Source organism: Prionailurus bengalensis, chromosome B4 (assembly GCF_016509475.1).
Source record: "Prionailurus bengalensis isolate Pbe53 chromosome B4, Fcat_Pben_1.1_paternal_pri, whole genome shotgun sequence".
Lineage (NCBI taxonomy): Eukaryota > Metazoa > Chordata > Mammalia > Carnivora > Felidae > Prionailurus > Prionailurus bengalensis.
This window is the reverse complement of record NC_057358.1, coordinates 57,980,510-58,001,988: the sequence shown is the minus strand read 5'-3', so window position 1 is coordinate 58,001,988 and position 21,479 is coordinate 57,980,510. Positions and strand designations below refer to the sequence as shown.

At 41.4% G+C, this 21,479-nt stretch overlaps 1 protein-coding gene across 3 annotated transcripts in view; it reads left to right on the top strand.

Moving 5' to 3' along the window:
- BCAT1 (branched chain amino acid transaminase 1) overlaps positions 1-21,479 on the top strand; it is a 108,558-nt gene that overhangs the window by 28,391 nt on the left and 58,688 nt on the right. The window contains exons 1-3 of one of the 3 annotated variants that reach the window (XM_043564792.1): positions 6,252-6,811; positions 7,903-7,974; positions 18,437-18,637. In XM_043564792.1, coding sequence (XP_043420727.1) covers positions 6,593-6,811; positions 7,903-7,974; positions 18,437-18,637 — 492 coding nt within the window. In that variant the 5' untranslated portion in view covers positions 6,252-6,592. Of the gene's footprint in view, positions 1-6,251; positions 7,829-7,902; positions 7,975-18,436; positions 18,638-21,479 lie in introns of those variants that run through there. The other 2 variants (XM_043564794.1, XM_043564793.1) reach the window with 2 other exon arrangements.

Sequence of the window (21,479 nt, the reverse complement as noted above, 5' to 3'; positions counted from 1 at the left end):
TTTAGCATGTGTCGCCCATACCTAGCCTCTAGAACTGCAAGACAGTTTCTGTGGTTTTAAGCCAGCCAGTTTATGATACTTTGTTACAACAGCCCTAGGAAACAGATATAGTAACTATATATGTACTACAAAGAATTATTCATTTTATTTGATTAAGGGGTTTGGCATTGAATAAGCCCAACTAATTCTTTTGTCAAGATTTCTTTCTGGTTCACTGAACCAGTTCTCTGGTTTCCAGAGACCGGAGATGGGGCTTTCTCAGGGCGCCTCATCTGTCTGTGCCTTCCCAAAGGCAAGCAGAAAGCATGTAAATAATAGGTATGCAGTTTGTTTTATGAGCCAAACAGCCTTATTTTTAAACTGTTATTATTAAAAAAAGAGAAACACTTGAAAAGCTAACTAGATATTTTTAAGGTTTTCGCCCATATAATATTGTTCTCATCATTAATATAGATAATCCAAGGGCAACTACTTACAAGTGAAGAACAATCATTTTTTTAAAGTTAAAAAATAAAAATGTAACAATAGCTAACATTTATTGAGGAAGATGCTAAGTACTGCTGAGTCCTTTGTACATATCTTCATGCTGAATCTCATCACTGCTTTAATTTTTACTCTGATTTTATTTTATTTTTTAATGTTTATTTTATTTTTGAGAGAAAGAGAGAACATGGGAGAGGGACAGAGAGAGAATCCCAAGCAGTCCCTGCACTGTCAGAGCAGAGCCTGATGTGGGGCTTGAACCCTGAATCGTGAGATCATGACCTGAGCCAAAATTAAGAGTCAGGTGCTCAACTGACTGAGCCACCCAGGTGCCGCCCCTACTCTAATTTTAAAGGTGAAACTCAAAACAGGCTAGTAATTTGCCAAAGGTCATAGAGCTAATAAGTGATAGAGCCAGGATACCAACCTTCCGCTATGACCAAACATATGACAATGCCCAAACCTGCACTGAGACCAGAGCCACATGGTGTATTAAGATATAAATAAAAATTAGGCAAAATTAAAAATTCAGTTCCTTAGGTACACTAACCACATTTGGATGCTCAGTAGTCTCATGTGGCCTGGTGCAGGTACAGGACATTTCCATCCTTGTAGAAAGTTCTATTGGAAAGCACTGGTCCAATCCCTTAATAGAATACATTGAAAACCCCTGTTATGACTGGTTAAGGGAAGAGAAGGAACAGGAAAGAGGAAAAGGAAAGAGAAAGATTTAGGGTGAGGGAGAGCCTTTTGGTGAAGAAAGAAACCTACATCTAGGGGAAGAGTGGGTTTCTTTTTTTTTTTTTTTTCTGAAATTTATTGACAAATTGGTTTCCATACAACACCCAGTGCTCATCCCAAAAGGTGCCCTCCTCAATACCCATCACCAGAGTGGGTTTCTGAGGACATTTTTAGTCTGTTATCTTGTGAACTTTAGCAGTGAAAATTCCGAAGCATGTTAAATATATACTTTTTAAAAATCAGAGAGTTACAATTTAATGGATAGTTAAATCTCAACCTTGTGCCTGGCATTGGGTGAGGGGGAACAAACAGGCACAATTTACCATCACAGAAATTAGAGCAGCATGAATCAAATAATTCCAATAAAGTATGGCAGTTATTTTGAAATGGAAAGAATTCTATGAAAAAAAAAAAAATAGCAGAGGGGCCTATGGCAGCCTTGATAGGGTTCAGGGGTGTCTCCCTGAGGACGGAGTGCCCCATAAACTGATAAAGGGGGATGAGAGAGCCAGCCAATGGCACGGGTGTGTTTCAGGCAGACGGCCAGCTGTGAGAAGGCCTGATGCCCAAAAGAAGGACTGAAATAGTTAAATTTGTGGCTGGAGAGAGGGAGAGTAGGGAACAGAGAGCCAGAGAGTCAGGGGCAGGGGTCAGAATTTGGGATGGGTGGGAGAGCTGGCTAAAATACCTTGTCACAGGGGCGCCCGGGTGGCTCAGTCGGTTGAGCCTCTGATTTCAGTTCAGGTCATGATCTCGCGGTTCTTGAGTTTGATCCCCAGATCGGGTTTGCTGTTGTCAGCCCAGAGCCCACTTCGGATCCTCTCTCCCCCTCTCTTCCCCTCCCTCATTCACACACACTCTCTCTCTCTCTTAAAAATAAATAAATAAATTAAATAAATAAATAAATAAATAAATAAATAAATAAATAAATATTTTGTCACCAGGATGATGTAAAGTTTGAGGATTCTATTGGCCAAGAAGAGATATGTTCAGATTTGCATTTTGAGACGATTTCTCTGGTTGCCATGCTAAGAATGGCTTAAGGGGAAGCAGGCTGAAGATACAGAGGCTACTTGGAAGCTATTTGGTACCAGGATGGTAATAATATGGCTGGAGAAATGGCGACTGTCAGGATATTTGGAGGTAGAATGTATAGACGTTGGTGATCACGTGGCTGTGCTTGAAGGATGACCCTGATGTTTCTTGGTAGGGCAGCTGCATGGAGTAGGGGTCAGTAGCCTACAGCCTGCAGGCCAAATCCGCTGTGTCCTGTTTTTGAAAATACAGTTTTATGGGAACCCAGCCTTGACTGTTCTTTTACATATTATCTGTGGCTGCTTTTGCCATACATTGACAGATCGGAGTAATTTAAAAAAAAATTTTTTTTTAATGTTTATTTTTGAGAGAGAGAGAGAGAGACAGAGCATGAACGGGGGAGGGTCAGAGAGAGAGAGGGAGGCACAGAATCTGAAGCAGGCTCCAGGCTCTGAACCATCAGCACAGAGCCCGACGTGGGGCTCGAACTCGTCAACCGCGAGATCATGACCTGCACCGAAGTCGGAGGCTCAACCGACTGAGCCACCCAGGCGCCCCGAGATTGGAGTAATTTAGCAAAAACCACATGGTCCTTAAAACATAAAATATTTACTATCTGGCCCTTTCAGAGAATGTTTGCCAAAGGAGATAAATGATCATTACCTTCATTTATTGAGGAATTAGCACTTACCAGACGAGGTTCTAAGTAGTTTACATATGGTACATGTTACGATGGTCCATCCCATTGGGCAAACGTGAAGTGTTGCCGTTGCCCCATTTTACAGAGGCACAGATGTGACATTCTCATTCACTCCCGTAGCTTCAGTGACCACCTGCATGCCACTGAGTCCTCAGGTGTCTACTTCGAAACCAGACCTCTCGTTTGAGCCTCAGACAGGCATATGTCTAACAGCCAGTCTCAGAGACCAGAAACTCAGCATGCCCCAAACCAGACTCCTGCTGGTTCATCTTTCAGTGTTCCATTTTTCTTAGCGAATATCACCAACAGGAAGAGCAAGCCAGAAACCAGGGAGCCCTTCTTGTCACCTGTCTCTCCCCATTCTTTCTCTTGTCCACTCTGTATAAAGATTGCAGAAATCTGGCTGCTTCTCTCCAGCTGTATCACCTACCACCTGCCAGATCCAACTTATTAATAGGTCAGCACTTATGTGGGTTCTATAATAGCTTTCTCATAAATCCATTTCTTCAGCCACACCCTCCTCCAGTCTCCAAACTGCAGCCACAGTGCACTTCAGTCCTGTCAACCTCCACCCCTGTTCCCTATCTAATCCTACCCTTTGGATGGTTTTTCTTGTTCTTAGGATTCCATGAGTTCTTTCGTTGTGTTTTTGTGTTGTTTCATTGTTTTTGAGTTACTGTCCAGATAACAGGAGTGCAAAATAATTCTTGTCAATACACATGCAAATAAGTTCTGAAGGTCAGGATTCAATTAATGTATCTCCCCTATTGTGGAAGAAGCTGGTTTTATGTCCATTTGCAAATTCATGTCACTATTCCTGACCGGGAAGTGTGTCTGTTCTTTGAACAAGTTTTAACATCTGCCTGGTAACTTCATTATAGTTACATAGACTATAATATAAATTCATTCTATATGTATATGGCAGTCATACTTTTGCCTTTATCAGGGAAATTATCCTTTAACTCTCTTAAAAGGCACTACGTGGTTGGCTGTCTGCCAGCCCTCCCAGTCTCACCCTCCACCAAGTTCCCTGCTTGTCTCCACTCCAGCCCTGTCTCTCTTGTCTTTTGTAAGTGCCACATTTCTTCCCTTCTCAGAGATGTTTTTTCCTGGAACTCACTTTCATCTCAGATGTTTTTCATTCTCTCTTATAGTAAATACTTTTATCCCCTAGGTCTCTAGTTAAGGGTCCCTTGCTGGAAAGCCCTTCCGGACATTTCTGGTAAAACACAGGTAGCACTTGTTACTTTTGCTTTTTTACATTTGTAGGATTAGTTGCTGCTTTTTAACACAAGTACCATTTTTCTATGTGGCTAAAGGCAATGCATGATAATGCGATGGAAGTATGTTCACAATACATCCCCAGCACCTAGCCTATTTCCTTCACGAATGTTACATACACAATAATAAGTATTTTAGACAGATTTTTGGTGTAAGTACTCACTGCTCAGGAGAGAGGTGGACTGAAAAAAATACATATTTAGGAGCCATCAGCATATAGGTTCAGCCACAAAAATGCACAGGAAGCAAACCATTGGGTTAAATGAAATGAAGGCTGTTAGGAGCCTTGTTCAGATGGAATAATAGGACAGGAGTCAAATTGTAGCCACTTGAAGTGGGAGGAAATAGAAGCAGTTAATACAGATTGCCCTTGCACAAATGTTGGCTCTGACGAGCCAAAAGGTATAGGTAGCACTGTGATAATTGTTCAGTAACTTCATTCTTTCAGTATATGTTCTCTTGATGGAAAAGGGAGGGTTTGGGGGCACCTGGGAGGCTCAGTCCATTAAGTGTCTGACTTCAGCTCAGGTCATGATCTCACGTTCATGATTTTGAGCCCCACGTCGGGCTCTGTGCCTACAGCTCAGAGCCTGGAGTCTGCTTCAGATTCTGTGTCTACCTGGCTCTCTGCCCCTCCCCCACTCATGCCCTCTCTCTCTCTCAAAAATAAATTTTTAAAAAAAGGGTTTACAAGTAACACTTAAAATAGCCAGAAAATTGGAGCTGTGTAATATTTATCTTTAAAAACAGTAACAGACTTTTAATGCATGTCTGGTGTAGTCATTTATTTTTTTTTTTTAATTTTTTTTTAAATATTTATTTATATTTGAGACAGAGACAGAGCAAGAACGGGGGAAGGGCCAGAGAGAGAGGGACACACAGAATCTGAAACAGACTCCAGGCTCTGAGCTGTCAGCACAGAGCCTGATGCGGGGCTTCAACTCACACGGAGTGCGAGATCATGACCTGAGCCGAAGTCAGACGCTCAACTGACTGAGCCACCCAGGCGCCCCTGGTGTAGACATTTAAACCAAGCTTTTTTTTTTCTTAAAGTTCATTTATTTATTTATTTTGAGAGAGAGAGCACACAAGTGAGCATGAGCAGAACAGGAGCAGAGAGAGAGAGAGAGAGAGAACCCCAAGCAGGTCCCACACTGTCATGCAGAGCAGGATGTGGGGCTTGAACTCATCAGCTGTGAGATCATGACCTAAGCTGAAGTTGGATGCTTAACCGACTAGCGACCCAGGTGCCCCTAAACCAAGCTTTTGAATGCAAACTGTTAATAGTTCTTCACCTAAGGGTTTCTTATTTTTAGGCATGGGGACAAGGTTGGAAAATGGCAGCCCTAGAGTTTACTTAGTCTATACTTTTTAAAAAATTTTATTTTAAAATTTGATTTTAAATTTCTTCAGGGACTCTGGTTTCCAGCCACATGTGACCTGCCTGGGCTGGAACTTGTCGCTCCACCCAAACCTCAGGAGCTGTTCTATGCCTTTTCTGAAGGGAAGGGAGAAGTGAATGCTGTTTTCTGAGTTGAAAAGATTAGAGCTATATTGTCTTTAGGACTCTATGAAATAAATTCTAAAACCAGACCAGATTTAACTGCTCTTACCCAGAATAAACCGTTCTCCCCCCTTTCCAAGAACAAATGAGCCACTTCCCATTAATTTAAAAGCCCAGGAAGGCTCATAACTGAAGCTGACGTCGCCCTGGGAGAACACGTAGAGAAGGCAGTAGCTTCCTTTTTCCTTTCAAAGGTTGCTTTATCAGCTTCCTTAAATATTGCTTCCACGGGTTTACAGCAGCGACCGGTCAGCTCGATTGGGGGCTCTTTATTTTGCCTACAACACTGAATGGCTGGGGGATGCAATAGCGTCGAGGTCTTCCGGCAGAAAGAGCTCTTAGAGGGCGTGAGCCTGGTAACCCTGCAGCACCCCACAACAAATCCCACTTGAGGAGGTGGTGCAAAGAAATCTAAACCCCAGATTCACGTTCTCGCTCATTAGTTTGCACGTGGGGATCGGTGGCAGAAGAGAGCCAGTGCGCAACTGCCAATCCCGGACTGCAGACTCAGGGGCAGAAGCTTTTAGCCTTTCTGTCCACGGAAACTCTTCCCCTAATGTAAATTAATTTCCCCAAGTTTGCCTTCGCCCTGGCCGAGGGGCGTGTACGGGCCGGTAACCCTGGGGTGGCTCGGTAAATGCTCCTGAAGTGCCTGCCTTTGGAAAGGCGCTCGCTCGTGGCGCGCACGCTTGTGCCCCAGCCGGAGACCAAGTGGTGGAAACTAGGGCTTTGGTTTTACCCACCGAAAAGCGAGAGGGACCAGACGGTTGGAGGCTCCACCCCCGGGGATGCTGGAGGGGCTGCGTTGTTCCCTGCTCCTGGCCCTGGCGCTGGGCCCCAGGCGGCTGCAGCCCGCGCCGCGCAGTCGGTGCGCTGGAGCTTGGTCACGCCGCTGGCTTTCGCGTCCAGCCGCGCGCTGCGTGCGGCCGCAGCTCTCCGCAGCCCCGCGCCCCCGGGGACTCCCCATGGCCAGCCCAACCCGCGCCGCTGCGGCCTTCGCCCGCCAGGTACCCGAACCCAGACGTTTGCGGAAGGGGGGCGGATTGCACCGGCGTCTCCGAAGCCTGCCGGCCTGGTCGGGCGCATCGCTGTCGTTTCCTGCACTATCCTGCTTCGCCGCACACCGCCGTTCCGTCTCCACCCAGGCGTTTCCTCTCTCCCCAATCCTAACCGAAATCTAGAGCCCCAGCCAGCGAACTCCGCCTTGGAGAGGCCCCCGCCGGCCAGGTCTAATGTCCAGCCGCTGACGTGCTCCGGAGCGCGGCGTGGACAGCCACCGGGGACGTGAGGGTCGCCATGGAAGCTGCTTTGGGGGAGGAGGGGGAAGCGGAATTTCTGGGCTGCCAGAACTGACAACCACATCCTGCGTTCCTTTGCCACCCCAAAATATTTTGACCGCAGCCTTCTGCCTTCTTGGATTCCACCCCCCCCAACCTTCCCCCCCCCCCTCCATCTCTTATGTAGCTATTTAGCAGATGGGGGGGGGTGTTTGTTTTGTTTTTAAGGTCTGCACCTTTCCCCAACTCGTCCCTCAACCATTGTGCCCTTAAGTATCTTTTGAATTACCCCCTAATTTCCTGAGGTTATGTCCTTAACCTGTGAGGTTTGGTGTCCGTGCGCCCGCATTGCAGGACCCTGCCCGTGGAGAAAATGGTTCATTCTCGTCCTCATCCCTTTTCCAGCCTTGCTATTGTGCGCCAGTGATTGACAAGACCACGAGGCTGAGCTCGCCCAGGAGATTTTTCTATAAATGGCTTAAAACCCTGGTCTAGACTATTCGCTCCGATGTAAGGGGGACAATCACCTTCTTGTTCTTTGCTGGTGAACCCTGGCTCTGTAGGGCGAACCTGGAATTTAACCAATCTGCCCTAAGCTAGCGGTGGAGGACGAAAACAGCTGCGTCCTCCTGAAAGGTTGAAAGTGAGGGGCAGCACTCCCAGGACGCTCTCCTTTGGGGCTGGTGCCCGGGTGCTTGATCTTCCTCCTGTTTGCTTGGGTACCTGAGCGGAGCACGCGGTGTGATGGTGAGTGATACTGATTACCCCAGGCCACAGTTTACCCACCTGGTTTTACTTAATGAATTTAATTCTTCTTTAAGGACTGCAGTAACGGATGCTCCCCAGAATGTACCGGAGCAGCGGGATCAAAAGAGACGGTGGGGACTTTCAAGGTAAGGTTATTTGCTCAAGGTTAAGTGCTACAACAATTAACTGAATAAATCTATTTCTTGTTGAGATTTGGGGCAATTTCACGGTGTGGATTTTACAGTAGTTTAGATATGCTGCCATGCATTTTAGATTCCACTGGGGGGGGCGGGTCATTTGGGGAGCAGTAATATCTTCATATCTAAAATTACCTAGCAGTTAATTACTTATTTCATGAATCATAACTTTTTCTTGAAAAACAACTAATTTGTAAATATTCATTTAGATAGAGGTTTATCTGATTGTCTAAGTATAACCTTTGACTATGCTTGTGGAAAAAGTTACACTTGTCATTTTTCTCTTTAAACCAACACCTAACATTTTACAGTAAATGTGTTGTATTTCCCTACCTACTCTCTGAATTATGGGGTTTGTATATTAAATAATCTCATAACTTCCCAGGCAAATAGTGAGGAGCAAATGAGGAACAATCTTGTAAAAGCACTTTGAAAATCATAAAAATACAAATATAAGGTGTATTATTATTTTCTTTATAAATTATCATCTCCACTGCACCCCACCAACCATGGAGGTTTTTGCTTCCTCTCTTTATGTCTCCTGCCTATTTGTCACTCACTGTCAATTGTCATCCATAGCACAGAGTGTCCTCATGATCTCACATCCTGGCAGGGCTCAGAGAGGGAGTGGAAACTTGACTCATCAATTTAACACACACCCAGCTCTTACTGTGTGCTAAGCATTGGAAATCTGAAGATAAATTCAAGATAAGGTCTCTGCTGTCAGGATTTAAAAAAAAAAAAATAGAATATCGTAATTTCTTTACAAAAATAAGCTTGTGAATTTTTTGTGTCCATAATACTCCTGGTCCTTTAAAGATCATATCCTCTGTAACCTTATAGCTGATCTAATCTACTCTGCTAACCTATTAAGACTAAGTTCTAATACATTTGGAGACTTAAATATATTGAGATATTGGGTCCTAGGAAAAATGAGATAAAACAGACTCCTATTTGGTAATCTCTCAGAGTCCTTTTATATAGTAGGTAAATTCCTCAAAGGGTATATAGATGAATGTGATTTTTTTTCCTCAAAATTTCTTTATATTTTTATACATAGAGAATTTTTGCTAAGTTAAAATTAATTCATAATGTAAATAATCTATTTGCTGAATTTAGATTTCTATATATTATGTTTTAGTTAAGGGGGAGGTGTGCTGACATTCTGCATTTGTATTTATATATTAAAACATGGGTTGTTAATGGTGGTTGTATTCACAGTGCATATGTGATGAGGCAAATGAAAAATGAAATTGATAATTTTGGGAGAAAAATGGTGGGTTTTATAAGACCATTTTTGCTTTTGACAAAAAGCAAAAATATTTTTCTATCTCTTTTTTACTTACTCCATTTGTATTTTTAAATTGCCTTTTGGATTTCTCATAGGGAGTTTTCATATTGTATCTCCTCCCCTCATTTTGATGCAGTCATTTTATTTATTTTTTATTTTTTTAATATGAAATTTATTGTCAAATTGGTTTCAATACAACACCCAGTGCTCATCCCAACAGGTGTCCTCCTCAATGCCCATCACCCATCCTCCCCGCTCTCCCACCCCCCATCAACCCTCAGTTTGTTCTCAACTGAGAGAGGATCCAGTTTCCCAACAAAGCCCAGAAATAAGATGCCTTATTACAGAATCTTTCTATGGACTCCAGAGTCATCTTTGTTTCAAAGAAATCCGCTGTTTCTTCCACTTTCCCCTGCTTTATTCATCTCCACAGAGTGTGACACTCGAAATCTGTAATTCTGCTCTTCGTACCTTTCTATTAGGTTTTAAAAGAGGGTCTCTAAAAGATCATGAACATAGCACCTAAAGCTTTCGAAGTAGAGTAAGAAACGTGCACTTATTGTAGAACAAAGTTGTACAATTTCTGATACACTTGGAAGGCTGAGATAGCTCTTAAACATTACGTGTTGTGTCCAATGCAGAGAACAGCTCCAATACTGAGCAATGAAGGAGAGATGTTGCTAGAATGCTGGCTAATACAGCCCTCAGGTGCAACCAGGTTGCATTTGCCTCTTACGGGCTTCCCCATTTCAGAGCAAATACTTACCCAAGCGTGGCTTTGAGTTAGGAACTCATTGTTTTTTTAATATGCTTTGTTTTTGTCAATATTTGCCATTTCACAGTCCAGTCCTTGTGGCCTTGCCTTTCAAATTCTTCCTCAGGCATAATATGGCCTGAAGTCATCAGAGAACATGGAGCATTGGAAAGGGACAGATTAATTATGCAGGAGAGAGTATCACTTAATAAATATTGTTCTTTTTTATCCATCTTTAGAAAGTAAATGTAAAGTTTCTAAAGAACACTGATAAAAACTGTTTGCAAAATTTCTTTTATGCCAAAAATTTTTTCACCGCCTTAGACTTGATTTCATATCTATTCAAAACCAGTCACAAACCTTCAGCTAATATTTACTTTAGAATTTCATTCAGTGTCCAATTAGGATATTTAATATTCTTAGGTAATTTCTCTTGGAGCTCAGGTTAAAAGCTGTTAGTTTTAGTTTCCAGAATTGCAGAAAATTTTTTAAAGGAAGGAAAATAGACTTCTTGATGAAATTCTGAAAGCACTAAGTTGTGCATTACTTTGAAAAACTGTATGTTGGGCAATCCTTCTTTACAAATTAGAAAGTTAGAGGGTTGCTGTTCATATCATTAATAAATCACATCTTATAGGGGCTCCTGGGTGGCTCAGTCGGTTAAGTGTCCGACTTCGGCTCAGGTCATGATCTCGTGGTTCATGGGCTCGAGCATTGCGTCGGGCTCCGTGCTGACGGCTCAGAGCCTGGAGCCCCCTTCAGATTCAGTCTCCCTCTCTCTATATACCTCCTCCACTCACACTCTGTTTCTCTCTCTCTCTCTCAAAAATAAATATTTTTTAAAAATCGCATCTTATAAAAGGATGTAGCAGCCTATGAAAATAAGACATAATTTAATCATTTGTATTCAGTTTCCAGAAACTTAATTAGTAGTATCAAGTTATAATTACAGGAGCACTAAGTCGAGCATAAAACCACCTATTCTATATCTTTGCCATTAACTAGCTTGATCTCACAGGGCCAGTGGATCACTATGGGTGGTCCTAGAGATATTTTAAGGAGAGTTCAGAAAAGTAAAAATTATATACTATGCTATGCTCATTCTTTTTTTTTTTTTTTTTTTTAAGAGAGAGATAGAGCATGAGCAGGGGAGGGACAGAGAGAGGAGACACCAAACTGGAAGTGGGCTCCAGGCTCCACGTTGTCAGCACAGAGCCTGATGCGGGGCTCAAACTCACAAACTGTGAGATCGTGACCTGAGCCGAAGTCCGAGGTTTAACCACTGAGCCACCCAGGAGCCCCTAGGTTATGATAATTCTTAAAGTTGGTTCTTTAAGGATCTGTAGTAACAAAAAAGGTCTTTTAGTAAGATTTTTATAAAATCTACAGCAGTCTGTCGTGTTGAAATACACTAAACCATGATGATCAATCCATGTTTAGTGAAATTTAGAACAGAATTATTAGTACATATTTGATGTGTATAGTAGTTACTGTGCTAAATGAGAGTCCAACATAATCCAAAGCAATGACTGCCTTTTCCAAATGTTCAAATTGGCTAAAAGATTTTATAGAGCCAAACCAAACATTTTGGGAGCTGGGATGAATATCTGTGTAGAGGGATTGTGTGAGCAACTGCTAGGCAGTTTGAAAAGCTGAGGATACCCCCAGACTGCTGGGCCAGATGGGGTGCTACAGTTTCCATACTTCCTGCTGGAGTAAAAGAGAAGAGAGTTTGGATAAACTGGCCGCACCACATGTCCAGTGTTACAGATGGAGGAAATGATGGGAAGAAAAAGAGGTAAAGGTGGGAGGACATCTGTAGCCAGGTTTTAGTCCTTCCTGTTAAACTATGGCATATAAACAAGAATGCTTAAGGGCTGGTCAGTTTTCAGGCAGTGAGGAGACCCCAAATACAGCCCCCCTGTGTTCCTTGTTAACAGATTGTGTTTGCAGTTCTCCGACCAGCCCTGCTAGGCTCCCTTGCAACTTGATAGATCAGTGTGATACATTTCTGACCAGTAAGGCATATGGAAATTCCTGGAGAAATGTTGCTTTTGTGATCAAAAGGAATACACTTGTCTCCTCTTATCCTTTTCCTCCCCTATCTTTGGACCTTCATGAGATCATTAAAGCTGAAGCTACAGCTATAAGCAGCTCTTCTTTGACCCTGAGGAGAAGGCTAAGAAAATCACAGGGCCTTGAGATGATGGGGTTCTGTCGGACTTGGCTCTTTCAGACTTAACGTGAGAAAACCAACTCCTGTTTGTGTTTTACTTACTTGCAGCTGAATGCATTCCTAAGTGATAAGTAAAAGGTTAATGCAGGACATTAGTGAGAGGTAGAACTGAAAAAAGAAGTTAGTGCCATACTTGGGATACTTAATTTTGCAGCTAAAATATTTGGCCTTAAATCTATAGCCATTTAGGTATTCAGTGCACATTGAAAATTATGATCAAGCATGTGATTATGTTCAGAGAGATTATAAGGAAGAGATACAGAATATTTGCTACTGAGGGGGTAATAGAAATTGAGGAATCAGGCTTCTTAAAGAGATTCTTGAAATTACAAGCGTCTCTATTACTGATAGGGGGAACCGAGGGTTGGGAGAATGTTGTGAGAATGATAAATTACCTCGAAAGGAATGAAGATGTAAAGAAAATACAGGAAAAAATACACAATGAATTTGTTAATGGAGGTCCTGTCTGGGAAGTGGGAATGTGGTGGCCAGGGTACTAGTTGAGAATTTGACACTTTTCATTTTTCTTCCCTTTACAGTAGAAATTTAAAGTAGTAAACATGCATTACTCTTACTAAATGAATTAAGGATTAAGAAGTAAAGAAGTAGAACATAATATATCAGAAATAGGGACCAACTTTTGGAGGAAATAGGTGTTCCATTTTAGATACGTTCAGTGTGAGATAACCAAGGTCCTGGGATTACAAAATAATGGACAGATTTTGATAAGAATTCACAAATGAGACTTGAATCTCTGAAGTGGTTCTCAGCCCTTCCAGTCTTAGCAGCCAGTGTTGGGAACCCTCACTCTTCAGGTTGCTGAAATCTGTGTGTGTGTGTGTGTGTGTGTGTGTGTGTGTGTGTATGTGTGTGTGTGTGTGTGTATACACACACATGTATATACACACTCACACACATATACATACATATGTTCATACATGTATATATACTTATATATGCATACATATATACATAGATATTTATACATATGTATAAATGTATATACACATATATATAAATATATATATATATGTATAATATTTATTTTTGAATAACAGAGCGAGAGAGAATTCCAAGCAGGCTTTGTACTGTTGGCGCAGAGCCTGACTTGGGGCTAGAACTCATGAACCGTGAGATCGTGACCTGAGCTGAAATCAAAAGTCAGACGCTCAGCCAACTGAGCCACCTAAGTGCCCCCAGATTGCTGAAATCTTCAAGGGAGACAGTGTGGTATGGTTCTGAGCCCAGAGTGCACAGTTAGAATCACTTGGGTAAGTTCAAACAAAGAACGCTTCCCCTGCTCTAGCCCAAAGATTCTGTTTCAGTTCTGGAATGGAGTGTGGGTTAGTGTTTTTAAAAAGCTCCGTAGTTGAATTCAATGTGTATCTGGGGTTGAGGATCCCTGATGCAGAGGAGGAAATGTAGAGGCTCAAAGAAAAAACTCAGTGTTACCCGGATTCTTGTGTTTTACCACTGCCAAACTATCTTTCTCCCCCTTCCTGTTTTGCTCCTTCATACTTTTGGAACAAGAAATAAAAGCATGGAAGCCATGTGTCTAATATTATCCCTGATGGCTACTTCAGATTGCCCAGGATAAAGAGGTAAACTGGGGTTACTTTAATTGCTAGCAGCCTCTATGGTGAAGATTCTTGGGGATATAAGGAAGATGGCGTACAGTCTTACCTGCACAGAGCCAGAACCCATGCAGAATTGGAATGTTAGTCAGTGTACCATGGAGTAACTAGTTCTCTCGGCTCACCCCTTCCCCCACTCCAGCAGCCACAGTGCCTCCATTTCCCCTACATTTCCTGAATTCCTGCCACACTGAGTCTTTCCTGTTCCTTGAATATGCCAAGTCTGGTTCCTACCACAGAATCTTGGCCCTTGCTTCCTCTTAAATATTTTGCCTCTGGATATCTACATGGCCTACTTCCTTCTTCATTCAAGTCTTTGCTTAAAGGATACCTCATCAGGAAGGTCATTCTCAACGCTGCTACCAAAAATAAGCATTTTCTTCTCCCACTCTGTCCTTTTAAGCAGCTTTCATTTTCTTCATAGCACTAATCACCTCCTGACCTCTCTTCACTTATTTCTTTATACTGTTTTTCCTGCTCTAAGACAACAGGATTTTACTTGTTTTATTCCCTGAGATTCCTTTGGGCCTGTAGCAATACAGGTACACAGTAGCTCAACAGATATTAGGCTGAATGAATGCGTAATACTTGCTCACAGTGGCTACTGCCTGTCCGTGGCTGGCTGTGAGCTTGCCTGAGAAGGAGGGGCTGGGCCACAGGCATCTTTGCATCTGTTGTGCTTGCTTATTTATTTATTTTTGAGAGAGAGAGCAACACAAGCCTGGTAGAGACAGAGAGTGAGGGGGACAGAGGATCCGAAGTGGGCTCTGTGCTGACAGCAGAGAGCCTGACGTGGGGCTCGAACTCACAAGCTGTGAGATCATGACCTGAGCAGAGTCAGCTGCTCAACCACCTGAGCCACCCAGGTGCCCCTCTCTTGTGCTTATTTAGTGCAGTGCCTGAACCATGTGCTGATTCAGTCAGTGTTCACTGAGTGAATAAAAAAGGCAAAATACTAAGAATAATAAAGCATATAAGGAAGAAAGAGGAACCATGGGAAAGAGAAATAAAAACAACCCTACAGTTGTTTGATATGAGGCCATAGTCTTGTTTTTAAATATTATGTAGATTGTTATTGATATAAAGTATATATTCCATTGCTTATATTGATTTCATGGCAGGTGGGGTTGTTTGTTGGAGAGCTTAGAAATCCTGTAAGGTGTAAGGATCACGTGTAGTTGATATCTTATTGATTAGCTCATTAGAATTGTTTAGCTAATGATAGAAATAACTTGGAACGTGATCTTTATTTTACTTCTGAAGAACCATGCAAAGCACTGATTCTGTCACTTGGGGTGGGGGAAGCTAAGGTTTGCTGTCTTTACAATGTTGAAGATGTACCCTGAACTCAGCAAGTAGGAAAATCTCTCTCCTACTCACACTCCCATCTCCATTTGTACCTATTTTCCTCTGTTTTGGGTCTTACTACCCTCTCCTGTTATTAAGAAATTTTTATATGTAGTTTAAATTTTTTTTTTTTTACATTTTTATTTATTTCTGAGAGACAGAGACAGAGCACAGGTGGGGGAGGGGCAGAGAGAGAATGAGACACAGATCTGAAGCAAGCTCCAGGCTCTGAGCTGTCAGCACAGAGCCCGGTACGGGGCTCGAACTCACAAACTGTGAGATCATGACCTGAGCCGAAGTCGAACGCTTAACCGACTGAGCCACCCAGGCGCCCTTATATGTAGTTTTAATAGGTGAAAACTTGCATTGTTTGTGTTACTATATTGATATGGTTAAAGATTTTTCTTAGTCTAGGACTAAGAAAAGCCACTAAAAAAAAAGCTAACTTAAGCAAAGTCATATGTGTTTCATTGTTCAAGAACACTGTGACACCGTTCATGTAATGAAAAGTTTGTGAGAATTTTACTCACTTTAAATCCTAACCATCTTCTGTGAATAAGTCTGACATTCATCAGGGAGTACATCTGAAGTCAGCTGGATGTTATTTTCAGTTATTTGAGAACATTTGTACTGTATTGAATGTGAAGCACTGAGTTAGGGCTGGAGATTTAACTGGGGTATCTACTCAGAGTTCTTGTCTAAACAGCCTAGAGGGACTGACAAACTTTTTTTCCCCCCAAAGTTTTATTTACTTATTTTGGGAGAGAGAGGGAGAGGGAGAGAGAATCCCAATCAGTCTTTGAACTGTCAGCACAGAGCCTAATGAGGGACTCAATCTCAGGAACTGTGAGATCATGACCTGAGTCCAAATCAAGAGTTGGGTGCTCAACTGACTGAGCCACTCAGGTGCCCCACTGGCAAACTTTTTTAATAGGTCTGATAATAAATATTTAGGTTTGAGGACCGTAAGGTGTCTGTCACTGTTAGTGGACTATGCCATCATTGAAGGTAAAAGGACAGTGTGATTGTGTTCCAATAAAACTTTATTTACAAAGAGGCCAGAAGCCTGAATTTAGCCTGTAGGTGAAATTTGTCCAACATTCTACCTGGTCTAGAGGATAAAGGGAGAGAAATGGGATTCAAGGATCCAAACAATTTAGCTCGATTGTATCTCTTTAAATAAATTCTTTTTTTTTCTTTTCTTTTTTTCTTTTTTTTTTTTTTTTTTTTTGCACTTAGTAAAGGATTTTAAGTTAATTTACTTGTTTGGATTAAATGGTGGTAGAAGAAAGTCCATCACCACCATCCCCCAATTTGGCATTTTGTTGGCATCTTCCAAAGTAGCATTCATCACAAGACTAACCTGGAAATTACAATAATGTGTTGTCTTTAGTGCCTTAGGCTTCACTGTAATGTGAGCTTTGTGGTTATTTTAGAATAACATTCAGCCTGAATGTTATTCTAAAAATAAAACTGATTATCATTCATAGTCTATCAAATGACTAAGACATGTGTAAGACAGTGAATTAATCAGAAGCAACTAGATCATTTTATTTTATTTTTTTTAACATTTATTCATTATTTTGAGAGACAGCACAGTCAGGGGAGGGGCAGAGAGAGGGGGAGACACAGAATCCGAAGCAGGCTCCAGGCTCCAAGCTGTCAGCACAGAGCCTGATGCGGGGCTTGAACTCATGAAATGCGAGATCATGACCTGAGCCGAAGTCGGACGCTCAACCGACTGAGCCACCCAGGTGCCCACAACTGGATCATTTTATTTTTTTTATTTTTTATTTTTTTTAAAAAAAAAATTTTTTTTCAACGTTTATTTTTATTTTTGGGACAGAGAGAGACAGAGCATGAACGGGGGAGGGGGAGGGGCAGAGGGAGAGGGAGACACAGAATCGGAAACAGGCTCCAGGCTCCGAGCCATCAGCCCAGAGCCCGACGCGGGGCTCGAACTCCCGGACCGCGAGATCGTGACCTGGCTGAAGTCGGACGCCCAACCGACTGCGCCACCCAGGCGCCCCTTGGATCATTTTAAATATAAGAATAAGAGGGGCGCCTCAGTCGGAAGAGCATGTGATTCTTGATCTTGGGGTTGTGAGTTCGAGCCCCATGTTGGGTGTAGAGATTACTTAAAAGAATAAATAAATTAAAACTTTAAAAAAAATTTTAAAAATATAAGGATAAGAGCTGATGATCTAAAGGGAAGTTCTATACTTGATTTTGGGAGCAGTTTATACATTTGTGTATTAAGTGAGTTTGACCTTCTTTAGGAAGTCAAATCTGTCCCTCATTTAATATTGTCTTTTAATTGGTCAAAAAGCTCCTTCCCTGTGGTTTTTGTCAGCAGTCTTCAGCCCTTGCGAAGTTAGTGATGGGACTGCGATTCGGGCACGGATGTGTTTGGCCATTTGTAATGGGCAAGCTGGCTATGTGCAGATTTAGTAAAATGCTGCTGTGTGAACTTGTTACCTATTACTCCTAATTTATCCTTCTTTCAATAAGAGGTCCTTTGTTCACTGTTTCAGCACAGAATAGAGGATTTATATCTTGGTGTTCATTCTCTACATCTCTGTTTTCAAAGAGGAAAACATTTGCTTCCCTCTGCTCATTTCTTCTATAATGCACCCAGGGGGTTTTGAAGGCTTATGCCAAGAATTCTTGGAGGGAGTTGGAGTACAACCATCGCCAAGAGGTTCAGTTCTTAATGACTTTAATTTTAGTTTAACAAATTGTCATGAGTGTTGCTGGTTTTGTCGTAGAAGACACCCCTTACCTCTTTCCCGAATGCTCAGTATGGTGAGAGTGAAGAAGGGACGTGTTCTCGACTTTTTCCATCATTTTACACCATCTGCTCTTTTGTCCTCATTTCTAAATATCATTGAATTTGGTTCTGATACTTATTAGGCAGTGTATTGTGCAGAGATTTCAAGCAACAAGCCAAATTCTGAATGCAGGCATGATTTATTTGGCTCACATAGTATTGTTAAATTTCTGAGTTAGTTGCCAGCACTTAAATGTCAAATGATTTCACTTTTTAGTGGCCAGTGACTTAAATTTCATTTGTCTTTTGATTTTCTGTATCATCATGCCAGTGGATGTTCAATAACTTTTCTTTAATGGTGCTGATTTTTCTTCCCTAGGCTAAAGATCTAATAATCACACCAGCCACCGTTTTAAAGGAAAAACCAGACCCAGCGACTCTGGTTTTTGGAAGTATTTTCACGGATCACATGTTGACCGTGGAGTGGTCCTCAGAGTTTGGATGGGATAAACCACATATCAAGCCGCTTCAGAACCTATCATTGCATCCTGGCTCATCAGCTTTCCACTATGCAGTGGAAGTAAGTACATGGGAGTCAATGAGGGTGACTTATTAGATCTTCACTGTGAGTACACGGTAGCTCTTCCTGCTCAAATAGCTTGTGGGCAGTATAGGCTTTATCATATTTACTCAAGGAAGTCATAAATGTCTTTAAAGCTTTCCCAATAGGCAGTTAAATTGAAGGTAAGTCTTAAAGACCAATTTTTCAGATAATTTGGAATTTTCCATAATGTCAATGAAGAAATTATTTACAGCAAATATAAGGACAGTAGGTAAGAGAATTAGCAATAAAAAATCTGGTACTGTTACTATTTTACTAAGTCATTTCTAAGATATTCTAATGACTGAGAAGGTGTTATTGAGTACAATATAATGGTTGCATTTTAATGCTAACTGCATGTTTTTATGACCGGCATTAATGTGTAGTTATATGTGTTAAGAGACATGTAATTAAATGTCATTCTTCAGGCATGAGTAGAATAATTGTAAGCATAAAATATTAAATATTTGGAGAATGCTTTCTCTGGTCCTTGTTAGGATACACTCTTAGATTCACAATAGACTCCTCATTCCCTTGACCCTCATTTTGTTTTACTCATTTTTACTGTGTTGGACATCTTTCCCAGAATATTAGAATCCTGGAAATAAGAAGTGGCCTACCTATTAAGGGACTAAAAGATGGTAGTAGTAGATATTTATAACAATAATGATAAAATTAGTTTTGTTTATTAAATTCCAGTAATGTGCTCTGAACCTTATATGGGTCATCTCATTTAATAGTGAGAAAACGTAGTTAAATATTCAGGTCAGTCATCTGGCTCCAATTCGGTCTCTGTTGTTCCATAGGGAACTCTTTGACTTGGGAAGCTTATTTAAAATCACTTTGTGCTTCCAATTTCTTTACCTATAAAATTGAAGTAGTGATAATACCTACTTCATAGTGCTATTATAAGGTTAAGGTAAGGTAATTTGTTTAAGCATACACACTCATGTCTGGTGCAGAAGGAGAGCCCAGTCCTTACCTACTATTTTTAACCCTTAAATCAGCATTATCATCTATTGTAGAAGCAGGTTCAGAAAAGTTAAGTTTCTTGGCCAAGGTTACACAATATTAAGGGAAAAGACAGGGTACAAATGCTGACTTCTGCTTTCTGCGATATCACTCCTAAATGCATACACTAAAATTATGAAGAGGCCTGTCCAATTAACTTATTCAAAATTATAAATTTGAACAATTTGGAAACCTGTTCAATGCCCAGTGTATCCACTAGATGTTGAACTTGAGGGTCTTCAGTTTCCATTCCCATCTCTGTGTCTGAACTGTATTAGCTTGGATGAATTCTTTGATTATTTGAACACTCCAAGCCTCCATTTCTTCAACTATAAAATAAATAAGAATGGTAGCTGCCCTTCCCTGTGTCATAGGGCATCTAAATAGATTTCCAACAAGTTTTCAAATGCCAGTGGCTATCAGAATATTTTTTAGCTTTCAAAAATCACAGTAATCCCTTCTCATGTACTTCCCAAAGGCCACTGTTTCTCCAAGTGTGGTCCCTAGAGCAACAGCATTAATGTGGCCTGGGAGTTTGGTAGAAATCAGAAACTGTGAGGGTGGACATGTACTGTGTTTGAGACCACTGCCCTCAGATTTGCCATATTCCTTTCAAATTTTTAAGCATTTCCTTTATTTGTTCTTTATTATGACCTCTGTCCTGTATGTATGGGTCTGCTTCTGGATCTCATTTTTCATTGCACTGTCTTATCTATTCTATTCTGTTCTTTTGTTTGTCTGTCTGCATAAATGCCACACTGTCTTGATGTCTGCCTGGGAAAAGTCCTTCTATTTTGCCTTTCAAGAGTGTCTTGGATGTTCTTGGCCCTTTGCTTTTCCATATAACTTTTTTTTTTAATTAATTAATTTATTTATTTTTGAGAGGCAGAGAGAGAGACCAAGAGTGAATGGGGGAGGGGCAGAGAGAGAGGGAGACACAGAATCCAACTGTGGGCTGCCAGCACAGAGCCCGATGCGGGGCCCGAATTCACGGACCGTGAGATCATGACCTGAGCTGAAGTCAGATGCTCAACCGACTGAGCCACCCAGGCGCCCCTTCCATATAACTTTTAAATTTAGTTTATCAAGTCAATCAACTTTTATAGCTTAGTTTGTTAAAAAGAAAATAAAACTCCCTGACATGATGTTCATTTGGGTTACACTGGATATATAAATTGATTTGGGAGAATCAACATCTTTATAATATTCAGTCTTTGGATCCGTGAGTGTGAGATTGCTTTCTGCATTTAGTTAGGTCTCTAGTGACTTGATAAAGTTTTATATTGTCTTTATGGGTCTTTGCTTCTTTTGGGCACGCCCCCCCCCCCCATAGTCCTCTCTTAATTCTATCATAAATAGTGTTTTTATTTTCTAACTGCTGCTGTTACATAAGAATATAATTTTGTATTTGGTTACCTCATCTAAGGAAATACATTTCAAAAGAATATGTTGATTTGTGCTGATTTTCTACATATTTATTCTTACCTCTGTTTCATGATCTATGAGAGTATTTATTGATTTATTTATTTATGAGAGACAGAGCACAAGTCAGGGAGGGGCAGAGAGAGAATGAGACACAGAATCCGAAGCAGGCTCTAGGCTCTGAGCTGTCAGCACAGAGCCCGGCACGGGGCTTGAACTCACAGACCATGAGATCATGACCGGAGCTGAAGTCGGATGCTTAACCGACTGAGCCACCCAAGCACTCCTTTTTTCTATTCAGTCTAATGCTTTTTATTTATTTTTGCCTTATTGTAGTTGCATATAGTTGCATAGTATTGAATTAAAGTAGTTACAGCGGGCAATTTGT